The sequence below is a fragment of the Anopheles bellator genome, chromosome 2 (assembly GCF_943735745.2).
Source record: "Anopheles bellator chromosome 2, idAnoBellAS_SP24_06.2, whole genome shotgun sequence".
In the NCBI taxonomy this organism is placed as follows: Eukaryota; Metazoa; Arthropoda; class Insecta; order Diptera; family Culicidae; genus Anopheles; species Anopheles bellator.
The window spans coordinates 44,979,563-44,994,938 of NC_071286.1; the positions used below are offsets into that span (position 1 = coordinate 44,979,563).

Sequence of the window (15,376 nt, forward strand, 5' to 3'; positions counted from 1 at the left end):
CATTGCACCCGACTTGTTATCATGGTTGACTCCTTCCTTGTCACGAGGCAAAGAGCCACAAGAACGGCTGCACGAGATTTTTATAAACTGTTTTGACCCCTCTTTATCGGTCCAATGCACCTGGACAGGAAATAGCAAATCAGGAGTAGTTAGTTAAACTGGCATTTAGTCAGTTTACGAAAGTCCGCTAGTTGCTATAGGAAATTGCTGGCGGAACAGAGGAAGTAATAGAAATCTCCCTGAGCAAAAAGATCCGAAATGCAAAACGTCGCTCCCTCAAGTATAGGTGGGATACGAAAAAGTTATTTGAGATTAAAATAAAAAGTGTTCGACTTAGTTTGAGGTAGTTTAAGGGTTGATATATTTTATGATATATATAGAAAAAAGAAAAAGAAGCTCTTTGAAGGCATAAGTTTGTCTGCGAACACATCCGGTCGGATCGCTGAGTGCCAAGACCGCATGGACAGGCCGAACGAGTCGATTGTAAAAGGCCGGAGCGTAAGGGTCGAACGAGAGAAAGAAGAGTGCAATAAAAAACTAAATTTCGGCTCATGGCCAGAAATTTGTGAAATCAGAACAACCGCTATGCTGCATGTTTGACGTATGAACAGCGGTTCCTGGAAGATTTCCTGGAAAAGCACCATGAGGCTATATTACACAGAACTTTCACAGTCTGGTGCACCTAGCTGAAGAGGTAAGAGACTGTGGTTCTCTGCCGTTGCAATCGAGCAACCCGTTCGAAGACATGCTGCAAAACCTGGCAACCAAAGTGGACTTTAACAGAACCACTAACCCGCTGCAACAATTCACGCAGGGCCTGTGGCGCCGCGAAGCAATGTACGCGGATGCTGAAACGCTGGATGCTGAATGCTAGTTGTTAAATTTTTAAGAGTTACGGGTGGTAGAGTGTATGGGCAACATCTTCTCGAACAAGTCGGTGAACATGGACATCCGGGGAAATATGTACCACAGGATTTGGATGTCTTTCACACACCAGATAAACGCAATCTCCACGCAACTGAATGTTATAAGCTGAAGGAGATAATTTGCAAACTGGCTGTGTTTACAATTAGCTCAGGCACTGAATTTTGCTCACAGGTAGTGTGTCAGCCTAGTGTAGCCTGGTATTGTAGTAGTATGTAGCGAAGTTGAACAGAGAACAGTAATATCAACTAAATTTGAACATTGCAGGAAGGGGATCGTGGAAAACTGGTGCAGCGAGGCGGAAGACACCGAGTATGACTTACATGTAGATGAGGTCCCGCTGCGCGAAAGCGAAAACACCCGCTGGTTTCGGACGCAACGTGTGGGCCATCGTGGCCAGTTGAACAACCGCCCAGCACCACCTGGCCACCCTCCTTTTGTGGTCGGCATTCATTACATTTCATATATTCCGCATCACCGAACCTGGTGCGAGCGCATTGAGGCCATACAGCGCAAGTTTACTAGGGCGGCTGTCCGCAAACTTGGTTGGTTTGACGCTAATAACGCTAGACTTGTCCCTAGCTATAATACGCGCTGCCTTCTTCTTGGTTTGAGGACGTTGGAGCACAGGAGACAGTCAGCCCAGGTTGTTTTTGTGTACAAACTGTTGTCAGCTTATATTGACGCGCCACCACTCCTCGAAAAGCTACAACTGTCTGTTCCGCCTCGTTTCTTGCGTCGCCGTCACGATACGGAATTAAAAATTGGCTACCGCAACACTGTTGCTGATCATTTTGACCCTCTGCTGGCCATGTGTCGTACCTATAACCTGTACTCGTCCCACGTCGATCACAATATGTCCATTCGTCAGTGTCGTACCGTCCTCGAACTGGCGTCCCTGTAAAATTTTGTTATGCCCTTGGTGTCAATGTCTCGCCGCTGAGTAGTTCGGTTTGTTTGATTAGGACAGGTTAGCTATTAGTTATAAGATAGTTTTAAGTACTTTTGGCAACCGGGCATTGTCGCCCATTGTCAGTATGGTTTAAATAAATTACAAAAAATTACAAATTACGGTGGCAAGCCAACGTCTGAGGACCTGTTGAGGCCGGTTACCGAGGAGGCGCTAAACATGTTCACCTCACACTTACGGGTGAACGAAAAGGTCCTACGCGTGTCACCTCGGGTGGTGATCACCGATGCCAGAGCAAGGAGTTTCATAAAAGGGACGGCCGAAGCATATGGGTACTACGGCTGCATGAAGTGCACCGTAAAAGGACGAAGGGATTGTAACCCACATGTGGTTTGCTTCTGTGGTTCAGAGACATCGTTCAAGACGTTATTATTACATTCAAGATTGACATTAGCTCCCGACAACATGGGTTTTTCCCTAAAAGGTCAAGTTAACACAAACTTTTTAGAATTCGTGTCAATGTGTCACAGTTCATTCGCAAATGGGTATCAAATGGATACCATCTAAACCGATCTAAATTCAGCATTCGATCGCGTCAATATCAAAATATTACTGGCTAAGCTTGAACGAATTAGGATAAAAAGGCATTTAATGGCTTGGTTCTAATCATATTTGACCGGACGACTATATCGTGTCAATTTAGAAAGTCTCACTTCCAGAGAGTTCGCGAGCACGTTTGGGGTCCCACGAGGCAGTAACCTGGGCCCACTCTTATTCTCACTGTGCATTAATGACTTAGTTTCTGTTTTACCTAATAACGCTTGTTTGATGTACGCCGACAACGTCCGATTGTAAATCGGACTGTGCAGCTCTGCAAAAGATATGTGATAACTTCTGTGACTGGTGTGAACTAAATGATCTCTGTATTGCTGTTGATAAATGTCGTATAGTCACTTACTCTAGGGCTAATAGGACCATCTCTTCTTCGTATTGTCTGTTAAACTCGCCAATTCAACGTTGTAATGAGATGCGTGATCTAGGTGTAATATTAGACAGTAAATTAAATTTGAACGCACATTTTAAGCAAACTGTTAACCAGGCGCTAAGAATGTTAGGTTTTATACTTAAGTTGACCAAGGAGTTTAGTGACCCAACATGTGTTAAAGCTCTTTATGTATCGTTTGTCCGATCCGTCCTGGAAACTAACTGCGTTCTATGTTGCCCCAACACTGCTTTGTGGAATAACAAATTTGAAGCCGTTTAACGTAAATTTACTAGGGATGCACTAAGGTCTTTTTCTCGTACTGCGTCATTTCATCTTGATTCCAAAACTCGATGTTTACTGTTAGGACTGCAACCACTTAGTTTTAGGCGGAAAAAGGCCCAAAGTGTATTTGTGGCAAAGCTACTAAAAGGAGAGATAGACGCCGCGGAGCTATTGGCCCGCATAAATATTTACGCGCCTTCCATGCCGATGCGAAACCGTGACTTTCTTGTTCCGCAACCAGCAAGACCTCCTAACAATGACCCAATTTCGAATGTTATGCGTAGCTTTTACTATAATTACTATTATAGTTTACGCTCCTAGTTCATAAGCACCAAATGTTAAGGCCGATCATATGGTCAAACATTCATTTTCGAAATAAATAAATAAATAAATCATTCGCGATGATCGCCATTTGCTACACCTCGACCCTGCAAAATACATGTTATCAGCGTTGGTGTATGGTTCACCGGCGTACACGGGAATGACGGAAGAACGAAAAGAGATGTTTTTTGGGAAGGTTGAGTAATGTCTGTTTACCCGTAGAGAGAGTACAATTAACGGCCAGTGTTGCACAGTGGAGGCCTAACATGTGGGGCTCTTTCATGGATCTCGTAGGCATCGTAGTTTTGAAAGGGCAGATACCTGAAGATGTATTTCGTGATGCATCAAAAATGCCAAAATCCAAAACGGAAACAGAGGTATTCACAGACAAAGATGGAGAGATCAGGAGGGTTCCATTTCCTGCAGAAATAGATCACAAAATTATCCACCTTTTCAAGAATTTTGTGACCAATGTGTGATCAATGTGTGATCAATGTGTTGATAATCGGTAAAGGAATGGAAATCAATAATCTCCCACCCACCGCTCACGGAACACCATCCTCTTCAGTGGCCGGAGATAACAACAACATCTCAACAAAAAAGGCCACGAGATATAACCTGCGAAGAAGTGGTTGAGATAGTCAGCAATCTCACCACGAAGAAGACACCTGGGGAGGACGGGATAGGCAACGCGGCACTCAGAGTCGCCATTAAGGAGCATCCGGAGACATTCCGGCGAGTTTACCAGGACTGCTTGGACCGCGGAGTATTCCCGACTCCGTGGAAGTCACAGCGTCTGGTAGTCATCCCGAAGCCAGGAAAGTCACCAGGGGAATCGTTGTCGTCCCGCCCCCTAGGAATGATCGACGGAGCGGGCAAGATCCTGGAGTGGCTTATCTTGGATCGCCTCAATGAACATCTTGAGGCCCCGGATGCACCTCACCCCTTCCCCAAGTCGGGAAGTTCAGTCGGGACTTTGGTCGTTGGCTTTGCCGATGATATGGTCCTGACGGTCAGTGGCCAGAGCCTGAAAGAGGTGGTTGTGGGAGTGGAGCGAACTATCGAAGCGGCGGAAACGTGGATGGCCGGGGTTGGGCTAGGGGTTGCCCACCATAAAACCGAGATGATTCTTGTTAGCAACCTGCAGGCAGTCCAAGTGGCGACGGTCAAGATCGGTAACCACGTGGTGCAGGCTCGGGAAGCGATCAGGTATCTTGGCGTGATGGTCGACCGCGGGCTCAGCTTCGGAAGCCATGTAGATTACGCCACCACTAAGGCCCTGAGGGCACTTCGCGCCTTCTCGGGCATCATGTGCAGGACAACGGGCCTTGGTAGCAGTAAGAAGAGACTGTTGGCGACGGTGGTCTTGTCTGTATTGCGTTACGCGGGTCCTGCCTGGGCGGAGACACTGTCTGTACAACGAAATTTGAACTCACTCAATCGAGTCCACCGGCTCACTGCCATTAGGGTTGCAGGAGCTTTTCGCACAGTGTCTCTGGCGGCCGTGAGTGTTATAGCCGGCATGGTCCCCGTTAGGATCCTCGTCGATGAGGACAGAGCGTGCTACAGTGGCCGTGGTACGGTGGGCATTCGTGCGGAGGCGAAACACAGTTCCCTGGAGCGATGGCAGCGAGATTGGGAGGAAGACGTGAACGGGCGGTGGACGTTTCGGCTTATTCCCAATATCGAGAGATGGCTGTCTCGTGATCACGGTGAGGTAAATCCCTGGTTGACTCAGTTCCTCTCGGGGCATGGGATCTTCCGGGAGTACCTACACCGTTTTAAGCGTGCGCCGTCGCCGGAGTGTCCGGCCTGCGCGGGTCTCGTCGAGTCGCCGGAGCATGTACTGTTCGCGTGCCCCAGGTTCGAGGAAACGAGGGCCGAAATGATGGCAATAGTAGGAGAAAGAGTGGCGGTAGAGAGCCTAGTGGACCGCATGTGCGAAAGCAAGGAGGCCTTCGAAGCCATTAGTAGATGCGTAGGCCACGTAATGACAAGGCTTCAACTGGAATGGCGGGAATTCCAGCGATTACAAGCCGCTGGCGAGGTACTGCTACAAGTGCAAGGGTGAGGGTTACTTAAGCAGTTGTTCCTTGGGCAATCGCTTGGGCTATTCGGCGTCCCGCGCTGACCTTGTGACCCAAAGATGCTAGGGGGATAGCATGTGCCTAGGCACGTCTTTTAGGTGCTTAGGCACGGTCCGTCTATAACTTGGGAGGTGCTTTTTGGAGTGACTAATAAGTAAGGTGGCTTGAGTACGCGTCACTGCCAAAGAAGGTCGCTTTAGACAGGTGTTTTCAGGGTGCAAGTGCCTCGGCACTGCCGTCCATGCTGCGCGTCATCTCGTAAGAGGAAACAGTAGCTTGGCGGTAACCGTGATCGTGATCGTTATTTGGCCGAGATCGAAACACCGCTCCCGAACGCAACTTAGGACGGCGTATTGTTTTGGATTTGACAGAAGGACTATCCGATAGAAACGTAACATGCGACAACCTTTTTACTTCATATGAATTGGCTTGAAGAATTTAATAATAATCGCATGAATATTTTAGGCACGATTCGTAAAAATTGGACAGAAATTCCATCAGTCTTGGTTTATCTGCGTAGAAAGCCAATATATTCTACTGAAGCTGTGTATGACAACAAATTACAAGCCATTATGTTGTCTTATGTCCCTCGTCGCAACCGATTTGTTACATTGTTGAGCACGTACCATAATATTGTTAGCATCAACAGTAATGAAGAAAAGAAAAAGCCAAACATAATTGGGGATTACAGTAGAAAGAAAAGTTGGGGTTGACACTATCGATCTGTGGTGTCAGGTTGATGCGCGTGGCGATTAACGGTGGAGGGCGTGAACTGCTGAGTGTGCACGCCCTGGGAAGATGCAACGCACCATACTGAGACATAATTGACGACAAGTTTCTCGCAAAATGTATTTGGCAGCGGCCAACGATCGGCAATCTAATATGTTTAAGCAATTATGAAGCATTCTGGGTTGCGATCCACGATGCCATTACGCTGTCATTTCCATACAGGCTCTGGAAGTAGCGGAAAGGTGCCGAGGAAAGTTCGACAAGACCGTCAACGGTGCTTTCTACCAATACGACGGTAGGTTCCTACCGACGGTAGGGGGAGAACCTACCAATAAATGGTAGGTTCTTCTGGGGAACAACGAAGAGAAACACGGCATCTGCTAGAAACCGTTACAGGAATATAAAAATCACACCCAGTGGAACAAACCTAATAAGCTCTAGCACTTGATACTAATATATGGACAGAGACGATGACATAACACGTCAAAAGGAAAACGGAGGACAAAACTGACAGGGCACGACTAGCTGCAGCGGTAGGAGAAGGACTACGTGCAAAAAAGCGGTACCCCGGTACCCCGGTTGCCCCTCAAAGTCAATTGAAGATCTAGACTTATGGATTAAGCAAAAAATGTGATCAATTGCGAACCGTTGCATGTTTACATCTTACTAAATGTTGCCTAAGAGTTGTATGTTAAATCCTGTTTTGACCGAGTCATAGTTTCAAGACAAGTTCGGCATGCCTCGTGTGTCCATGTCATTAGAACATTTTGTTTTGTTCGTTTAAAACATAAATAACTACTGAACGTGAATAAGTGCTGTTTAAATAACGAACATAATACTAAATATGGTTGAAGAATTAGTATGACAATCGTAAGTTATTTTAATGGTACAAAACTCAATCAAGGCTGTTCGAATGTACTTATCTCGACATGCAACATACAAGAAACAATAATTGTAAGTAAATCAATGACCAGGTGTAGCAAGGTGTTTATGGTTATGAATATTATCGGACTCGCAGGAATGTATCGGATCTTCCAACAAAACAAATTTTCCAGTTATCAGTTTTTAAGAAAGATTTGTGCTCATCTAGCCTTGAAAATTTTTCTGTCCTCAATCAATGTGTGTAATGTATGCATATCAATTCGTTGTCCAAAAATTCTTTTTCAGATAAAGCTATTCAATTCCATCGCATTTCTCATAATTTGTTGCCCAAGATGAATGCATTCCTATTTCACAAACAATAAACTTAACTAATCCTACCTTAAACATCTCTTTTTGTATATACTACATCACTACAGATGTGCTGAGCATTCTTCACTGGAGAACAATTTTCACTAACATCACCGTTACCTGAAATAGGAACAAGAAAAAAATCATTCTAAACAAAGCACGATGCGATAAATGTATGGCCTTTGTAAAATTCTTACCTTATGTAATTTTGTGGACATAAGTATTCATCATTTCGAAGGATCGTTATAACGGTTCAAACACCGCAAATGATAAGATTCCAGAAAAATCGAATAGAACTGAAGAATCGTCACTTATTCGGAAGTAATGCCCAAACTGGCTGCTCAGTAAAGGCTGTCCGATTAAAAAGTTTAAACAGTATGCGACCTAGATTTCCCTAAAACGAAAACAGATTTTATTCCTGAATGATCGATAGCATGTTAGTAGTATTTAATAATTCTAATATTACATACCTTAATAGGTACTGTATTCCATTTCAAGCTTTTGCATTACATGCGAAACAAACGAAATCGTTTTTGTTGTCAATTTGGACAGTTACATGGCGTACTCTTCTGCAAGCATTAAGCCTGTACAGAAAAGTCCTTATTCTGCAACATTAAATATCTCGATGCATTATTTTATCGTCATCGAAAAGAAAGGTTGCAACAACGGACCTGGGAATATAATAGATACTCTCTCAAACCCTATATCTGTAGCTCATGCTCGTTGACTACGTACCGACATGAAGCTGCAATGCAAGTTGAAAGGCATTCCATCCGGGATTGTAGACACAGGTGGTACATGCAACAGAATTGGAGGTAGATTTGAGTGAGCGGAAGTGATGACGGCACTGCCTCAGTAGCGGTGTTAGGACACTATGAAGATGTTTAAACGGTATGCGACCTAGATTTCCCGAGTAGATTTTGTTACTAATTTATCGATGGCAGGTTAGTAATGTGTGATAATTTTTATATTACATACCTAACCTAGGCACTGTATTCCATTTCGAGCTTCTGCATTGCATGCGAAGCGAACGAAATCGTTTTCAATTTTAGATTCTTCCTGCGAAATACGAAAATTTAACTTGATTAGAAAAAGGAGGAAAACCCACTGTTAGTTTTACAAGTCACTGCACAAATATCAAGAACACGATGCAATCTCATTCGGCGTTTTTCATTTTACTTCTGCGTTGCAAAATGGCTACGACGAACTCTCATTGTTTCTGCCGAACCATGTGCATTGCCACACATAAAGTTTAATGCTTTTATACTTATATGATATATTTTTTACAGCAAGATAATAATGATAAAATAATGCTCTAAGTGAAAAGAGAACTAAGATAGAAAAACTTACCGATAATTTATATTACATTTAAGCACAATTATTATATATTATAACACACGCACGCAGCACCTTCTTCAACTGTGCCATCGTATGAAATGAACGCCGGTGCGACAGCGACACTCCAGATTCCAGATGTACTAAAGGAACAGCTGTACTAATGAAAGACGTTTCAGAATGTCTCGGTCGGCGGTCTGATTAGGCCTACAGTCGACGGTCTGATTAGGCCTTTCTAATTCAAACATGTATAATTTAATTTGCTCGTTAAAACCCGGTCCACACGCAACGATGCATCGCTACTATGTGTCTGAGCAACGATTCTCGTAGTTCATTATAATAAAAATTGCAATAAGAAAATTGCAGTTAACTATTGTACATGGGGGATTTAATTGAATTTTGTGTTTCAATGCAATGCTATGTACTTCAATTTCGTTGTTTTAGTAATATATGTTCTTCAGCCATGTAAACGAATGATACTTTACGTACAACAAAGAATACATACATTTAACACGAGATTTTAAGATTGAAGTTTCTTAAATCTTTTCAAGTAACTTGTAGCTACAGACTGCTGCTTAAATATCCAGTACCAAATTATTTTTTATGGAACGGTCTATAAATCGTAGCATTAATATCTAAGGGAAAATTTAATTAAAGTATTCTTAAATTATTTCGAATTGGTTGGTAGTCGTAACCCAAAAGAATATTTGTAAAATATGTACAAAGCAGAAAGAATATCATCACGCAGCCAGTCATGGTTTCGATTCCCGATGCCGGTATGTCAGGGGGGTTGGCGCGGGACCACGGCCGGTAAAACGAACCGTCATAGAAGCATCTAGAGATTAACATTGTATCTGGTGCATGATAAGACCACTCAGCGTTTGTTCCCGAAGTAGAAAGAATATCATAACATTTATTTGAAAAACTCATTTTTCGTGGCAGAATTTGGGATTGCTTTTGTTGTGTTAGGGAAGATTGTAATGGTTTCCATCTTTTGAGGATGGCATTCTTAAGTTAACAAAATTGATAGATTATTAAATATTTGATTTGAAGTGTTTGTTCTTACCAAGTAACAGTTTAAAACTATTTCTGAACACTTATATCCACTATACCCAAGAAAACCAAATTTATTTTTCATTTTTCTTCCCCACCGATTAACAACTATTTCGTGTTGGTATAATGCCAAAAAACCAAAAACAAACAAACGATCATTAGCCCACAAGAGACCATGTATCCCATTCACTATGCGTACATCTAATTACCACTAGAGAGTATACGAAAACGAAAATTTCCCGAGCTCAATACCGATCAGTGAGTCTATTGCTAGCCAGATTCCTCCTTTATTTCCTTTATTTTAATCTCACAGATCGCAGTCAAGTTTTCCTACTCTGGAAAAACAGACGGAGTGATCATCTCGATTACGTTTCTCTACCGGGAGGAGTACGCATATGTTTTCCGCATTGACATGGGATAGTCGCTTAACTTTGCTTGACCTGGGATAGTAATGGAATGGAAATACAATGATAAGCTAGTGGAACAATCATAACTAGAGGAAACAAACATCACTCATGGAATGACTTGAGCGAGAATGTTACACATTACAGCTGCTAATGACTGTCCCTTCTTTTGGTCTTGTGGAATGATGCACTGGGTAGTGGTATGAATGTGTCAGGGTTTTCCGGTCCTTACTTTGTACATAGTATTACCTCTGCACTACGCGACACCAGCGTACTGGTGTTTGGCAGTGTTTCGGTAACTAATAGGAAATTGAAAAATGTTTTCTATGCAAATGTTAACTAGTTGCACTGTTTATCCTAGTGTTCTGTGTGTGTTCTTGTTTTTGCAGCTCTTCAAATGTTGCGCGATAAGATTGTGCCGGTTGAACAGCTTTCGTAAAGCGTTCCATCATACCATACGCTGTGGCTGATGACCGTTTAGCTGCCGGATTGTATCGAACACGCTGTTGATAAGAATTCCTACAGCTCCCCTTGTTCACCTCCCTTCTTAATCACCTTCAGTTTCTCCTGTTTCGGTTTTGGTGTGTCGTTGGGTACCTTTTCGTGAATCGGCGCAGGTTCTGCTGATTTCCCGGATGGCGTTGTCGACGTGGAAGCTGCCGTTGGTTTTGTCTCTTGCTTTTTTGTAGCTGTTGGTTTTGAAGGTGTTCCCTTGGGGACAGCAGTGCTTTTTGGTTTCGATGCCGTCGTCGTTGAGGTTGGTTGTTTTGTTGTTGGTGTTGTTGTTTTAGTTATCGGTTTTGGGGTTGTTGTTGTCGTCGTTGTCGGTTCCGGCGTGGTTGTCGTTGGTTCAGGCATGGTTGTCGTTGCTTCAGGTGTGGTTGTCGTTGGTTCAGGTGTGGTTGTCGTTGTCGGTTTCGGAGTAGTGGGGGCGGTTTGTTTCGGCAAGGCTGTTGTTTCCGTAGCTGATTTATACTTTACATCACGGACTTCAATCTTGGGCATTTTGGGTAGTGGAACGCGGGCCAAGAACTTATTGAAAGGCGATCCCAAGTAAAGATGGTCGCCCATTTCCGCTACGTGCGAAACAGCACCCGCAGAACCATCGGAACCGTGCAGCGAACCAAGTATTCTTCCTGTCCAGCTGATTTTAACCACCGTTTGACGACTCGGGGCCAGGAAGCCAATAGATTCAAAATGTCCGATTGCGTGGATGAGCCGCTGCGTGTGAACGTTCGGTATCACCTGGTGGATGAGACGCATCGGCATTTCGGCCAACGCTAACATACGACAAAGGAATTTCCGAATGAGCGGTACGTTGGCCAACAGCTGCGAAACGGACGGGTTTTCACTATCGGCAGCCTGTACCAGCGGAGCCCAGATTCCTTCCGAGTCCGCAATCAGGTTATCCAACAGACCCGGCAAGCCATCGATGAAAATATCGTCGGCACCGGCCTTTGGGCCCTTCAGATAGTAACGTCTGATTTGGGATGACATCGATTCCGCAACCAGCACAAACTCATCATCCGGGCTGAGTGCAACACCGTTGGCAAAGTACAGTCGATCCAACAATACTTTGCTCTTTCCGGTGGATCGATCGAGTTGGAATAGACGCCCCGACGGGTTAGCAAACACGGTAAATACACCGTCCTGAACCGTGAAATCCGAGGACGAGTCGGTCCAGAAAATATCTCCGTTCCGCGCCACTGCCACACTGTTGAACAACTTCGGCTTTCGGTTCACTCCTTTGCCCTCTAGCACGGTGTCGGGCGAAACCAGTTGTTGTTTGCTGCCCTTCGTCAGATCCACAAGCCACAGACCGTAGTAGGCATCGGTTACGATCAAATTTGAACCGATTGTATCGAATGCCATACCGAGCGGTCGACCACAAATTTCCTCTTCGAAAGAAAGCTCTGCAAAAATAAACCATGGGAGTTTTTAGATGTACAAAGTGACATCCAGAGCCGTGGACTACCCAGATACAGTGTACCCACCACAAGGTTTGCCAAACTTGGCTATGTGTGTAATGTGCTGGCCATTGATGCGAATCACCTCACCGCCGTGTATCGTCGTGAAAAGATCTTTGCCATGGACTAGTATCGTTTCCGGTCCATAAATCTTTCCCTCAAATAAGCGTTCTGCGTTGTCAAGATGATCGGTCGGTTCAAGTGCACCTTTTAACTCGCGGGGTTTCGCAAATCTGCGCTTCGGAAAGAACCGGCGAATGAGAGATGAGAAAAGAGAGAATTCATATTAAGAGAATAGCAGAATAAGAAGACTTATGTAATGATGAACGGAACCTATCCTTCTCCATTTCATACCCACCTGAATCCTTCGAATGGAAAAGTCGTGTTCGGAGGTAGTCCCGGCAGTAATACGACCAGGAAGAAGAAAATTAAAAAATTTATCACGCTCTTCCGCAGCCTGTACAGGAGACCCATTGTTGGACAGTTTTGGAATAGTATTCACACTGAGATGCGTATCTCAATGAATTACGCTGCAAAGAGAAAAAGCGAACGGAAATGAAGATTGAATTTTGGCAATTCCTTCCAATAATCATAACTTTATGTTACCTATGTACGCTTCTATTACTGTTACTACTACTACTATTACTATTACCACTACTGTTGTCGATGACTAGTGACAACAGTGCTGTGGATGCTTAACAACCGTGAAACGACGAACAGGACAATTGTCCAAACAACAGGAAAAAATGCAACCGTGCTTACGATTGCTGTACGAAGGAAGGTAGTTCCACGATAGCTACCGAGTTGGAGTTGCAATCTTTAGCTGACGATTATGATGACACGGCACAGGTCAAATTCGCAGCTCACAGATTTGACATCCTTCGTGAACGTCAGACGATTCAATTTGAGTGGTGAAACATTTCACTTCCGTACTAAATTTAGGTGAACCGTCTATTCGCATTACGCATAACCGATCCAACTAAGCCTATGTAAGTTTTTTATTTGCCCGGTCGACGAAACCACACTCTTCACAAAAGCCGAGAAAACTATTTAATGGCACGACGCTAATACCATAATAGCAGTGTAAAAGATCGCCAGCCGGCATTTATGACGTTTCAAATGTCAGTACAAGTCAGTCAGGCACTGTCAAGCAATCGAGATTGCTGGTCGGCACGTAGGTGTGAGTGCAAATGGGTCGCCTGCAAAACGTGAATGTAGAGTGTTCAGCCTCAGCTTGGTTCCTGCTTTGACAGAACACTCGTATTAAGTGCCGTATCTGAATATTTTTGTGGATAATACGTACTGTTTGTTTTCAGAATGTCTTCGTATCATTTGAGCACACGGGAGCGGCTATTAGCTATCGTAAGCGATATTGAAATCGTCGCCAAGTAAGCAGTTGTTACGTACTTAGTACTTAGTTCGTTACTCACGCCGCCGTATCGTTGCAGGGAACTGATTGAAAACACAATTGCTCCGAAGGCACAGAAAATGTCAAGTGCTGACCACTCGCAGCTGGTAGAGCTACTCGTGCTGAAAGACAAGGAACTAAAGTCAACTTTACAGTTAGCTGCCGACCAGGCCGGGATTGAGCGAAAGATGGACGCCTTGCGGGAGCAGGTACGGAAGCAGGACGAGGAGATCAACCAGTTACAGAAGCAGTTAAAGGAAGCGGAGCAGATACTGGCGACGTCGATTTTCCAGGCCCGACAGAAGCTTGCTAGCATTTCCAAAGCCAACAAGCGGCCTGTGTCGTCAGAGGAGCTGATTAAGTTCGCACACCGTATCAGTGCTTCACATGCCATCTGTGCACCGCTCACCTGGCAACAGGGCGATCTTCGGCGACCATACCCAACAGATATCGAGATGCGGCTCGGGTTTCTTGGTAAGTCCGACCTCAATATCAATGGCCACAACCTGCAGCATCCGAACAGCCTAAACGAAATGCATCGAAACACGTCGAGCGTGACGAACACTGGCGGTTGTGCCGGTGGCAGCACCGGAGGAGAGATTCCTGCTTCTGCACAGAACCAGTTCGCGTGGCATCCATCTGGCGAGCTGCACATGTCGATGGGGGCTGGCGGCGGCTCAGTTTCGCTGGATACCCGACCACACAAGGACGCGTCACAGGACGACGTCGAGGTTATGTCCACGGAAAGCTCCAGCTCCAGCTCAAGCGACTCACAGTAAGGTCAGCAAGTAACGGTGCTGAACTGTATAGGATTAATTTTTTGCTATGTAATGTTAACTGAACTTAGCGACTCAAAACATGGATTGATTATCTTTTTGAATTACCAAACACAAGGAATTTCTGTCCGGAGAGTCCGGTTTTGCAGTATGGCGAAAACGAAAATGACCTCTAACAAGGGAAAGAAAACGATCTGGTACTGTGATTAAATGCATTTTCCCCATATTGGCCCTTTGATCGACAGACAGCTCGCCAAAATTGAATGATGACAAAAGAAGTTTTTAAATATTTTAATTACCATGGTGAGTAAAATAAATGTCCTTGTCTTTGTATGAGATTACCTTATCATTAAACGCACTTATGACTCGCGAAGAATCTGTTGTTTAATAACCAAGAAGTCTTCAGAACTCATTACTGTAGGGCTCTACATTTATCAGGTTACGTAGTTGTTGCTTTGTAAACACCATATGTTACCTGTCCATGTCTATGGAGGCACACCAGGTAGAAAAAGGCCGTGTTCGATGAAAATTCGGTAACTTGTTAACTGTGCGCTCCCGGCCAGTAGAATTAGCGTTGTTGGCATATCAGCATTGTAACTAAATCGCGTTGTGTGTGTTCTGGCAGCTGGCAGATCGCAAAATAAAAAATAAAGTTGACACATGGTTCAGCAGTGTTTGTGTTAATGCCTTGACATCGAACGTGTGTTGTTTGCGCGTGTGGATGTATGTGTGCGGTTCGAGGCTTAATCTTAGCAGCCTAGGTGATGTTGTACGGACAAGGAATCGCATTGTAGTAAAAGCAATAGTCAGAAAAAAGAACATCTTTTGTGCACTAGATTAGGCCGTGAATTTGTACGAAAATGTTCCTGTGACCGCAAACGGTGAGCTACTGTCAATTTACTTGTTGGATGGCTTACGCGGTGAGTTTGGATGCAAAGGAAGAGCCTTGCAGTTTACACGAAGGC

At 44.4% G+C, this 15,376-nt stretch overlaps 3 protein-coding genes and 1 long non-coding RNA gene across 5 annotated transcripts in view; 2 read left to right on the forward strand and 2 right to left on the reverse strand.

Moving 5' to 3' along the window:
* LOC131207591 (uncharacterized) overlaps positions 1-874 on the forward strand; it is a 4,289-nt gene extending 3,415 nt beyond the window's left edge. The window contains exon 4 of the mRNA XM_058200211.1: positions 687-874. Coding sequence (XP_058056194.1) covers positions 687-874 — 188 coding nt within the window. The remainder of the gene's footprint in view (positions 1-686) is intronic.
* A 6,022-nt stretch (positions 875-6,896) lies between these two features.
* On the reverse strand, positions 6,897-8,893 carry LOC131210468 (uncharacterized). The gene is made up of 6 exons (XR_009156861.1): positions 8,819-8,893; positions 8,447-8,527; positions 8,204-8,368; positions 7,939-8,139; positions 7,666-7,862; positions 6,897-7,588 (listed from the first exon to the last, which is right to left on the reverse strand). It is a non-coding gene; the product is annotated as an uncharacterized LOC131210468 (long non-coding RNA).
* Positions 8,894-9,694: 801 nt separating this feature from the next.
* Positions 9,695-14,848, reverse strand: LOC131211862 (adipocyte plasma membrane-associated protein Hemomucin). 2 transcript variants are annotated; one of them, XM_058205515.1, is made up of 4 exons: positions 14,754-14,848; positions 12,586-12,757; positions 12,255-12,460; positions 9,695-12,173 (listed from the first exon to the last, which is right to left on the reverse strand). In XM_058205515.1, the coding sequence occupies exons 2-4, from the start codon at positions 12,699-12,701 to the stop codon at positions 10,780-10,782; spliced, it is 1,716 nt and encodes a 571-aa protein (XP_058061498.1). In that variant the 5' UTR covers positions 12,702-12,757; positions 14,754-14,848; the 3' UTR covers positions 9,695-10,779. The 2 variants fall into 2 exon arrangements, with proteins under 2 accessions (XP_058061498.1, XP_058061497.1); XM_058205514.1 differs by lacking the exon at positions 14,754-14,848 and adding an exon at positions 12,834-12,979.
* On the forward strand, positions 13,423-15,018 carry LOC131211863 (mediator of RNA polymerase II transcription subunit 4). The gene is made up of 2 exons (XM_058205516.1): positions 13,423-13,615; positions 13,676-15,018. The coding sequence occupies exons 1-2, from the start codon at positions 13,545-13,547 to the stop codon at positions 14,412-14,414; spliced, it is 810 nt and encodes a 269-aa protein (XP_058061499.1). The 5' UTR covers positions 13,423-13,544; the 3' UTR covers positions 14,415-15,018.
* Positions 15,019-15,376: the final 358 nt, after the last annotated feature.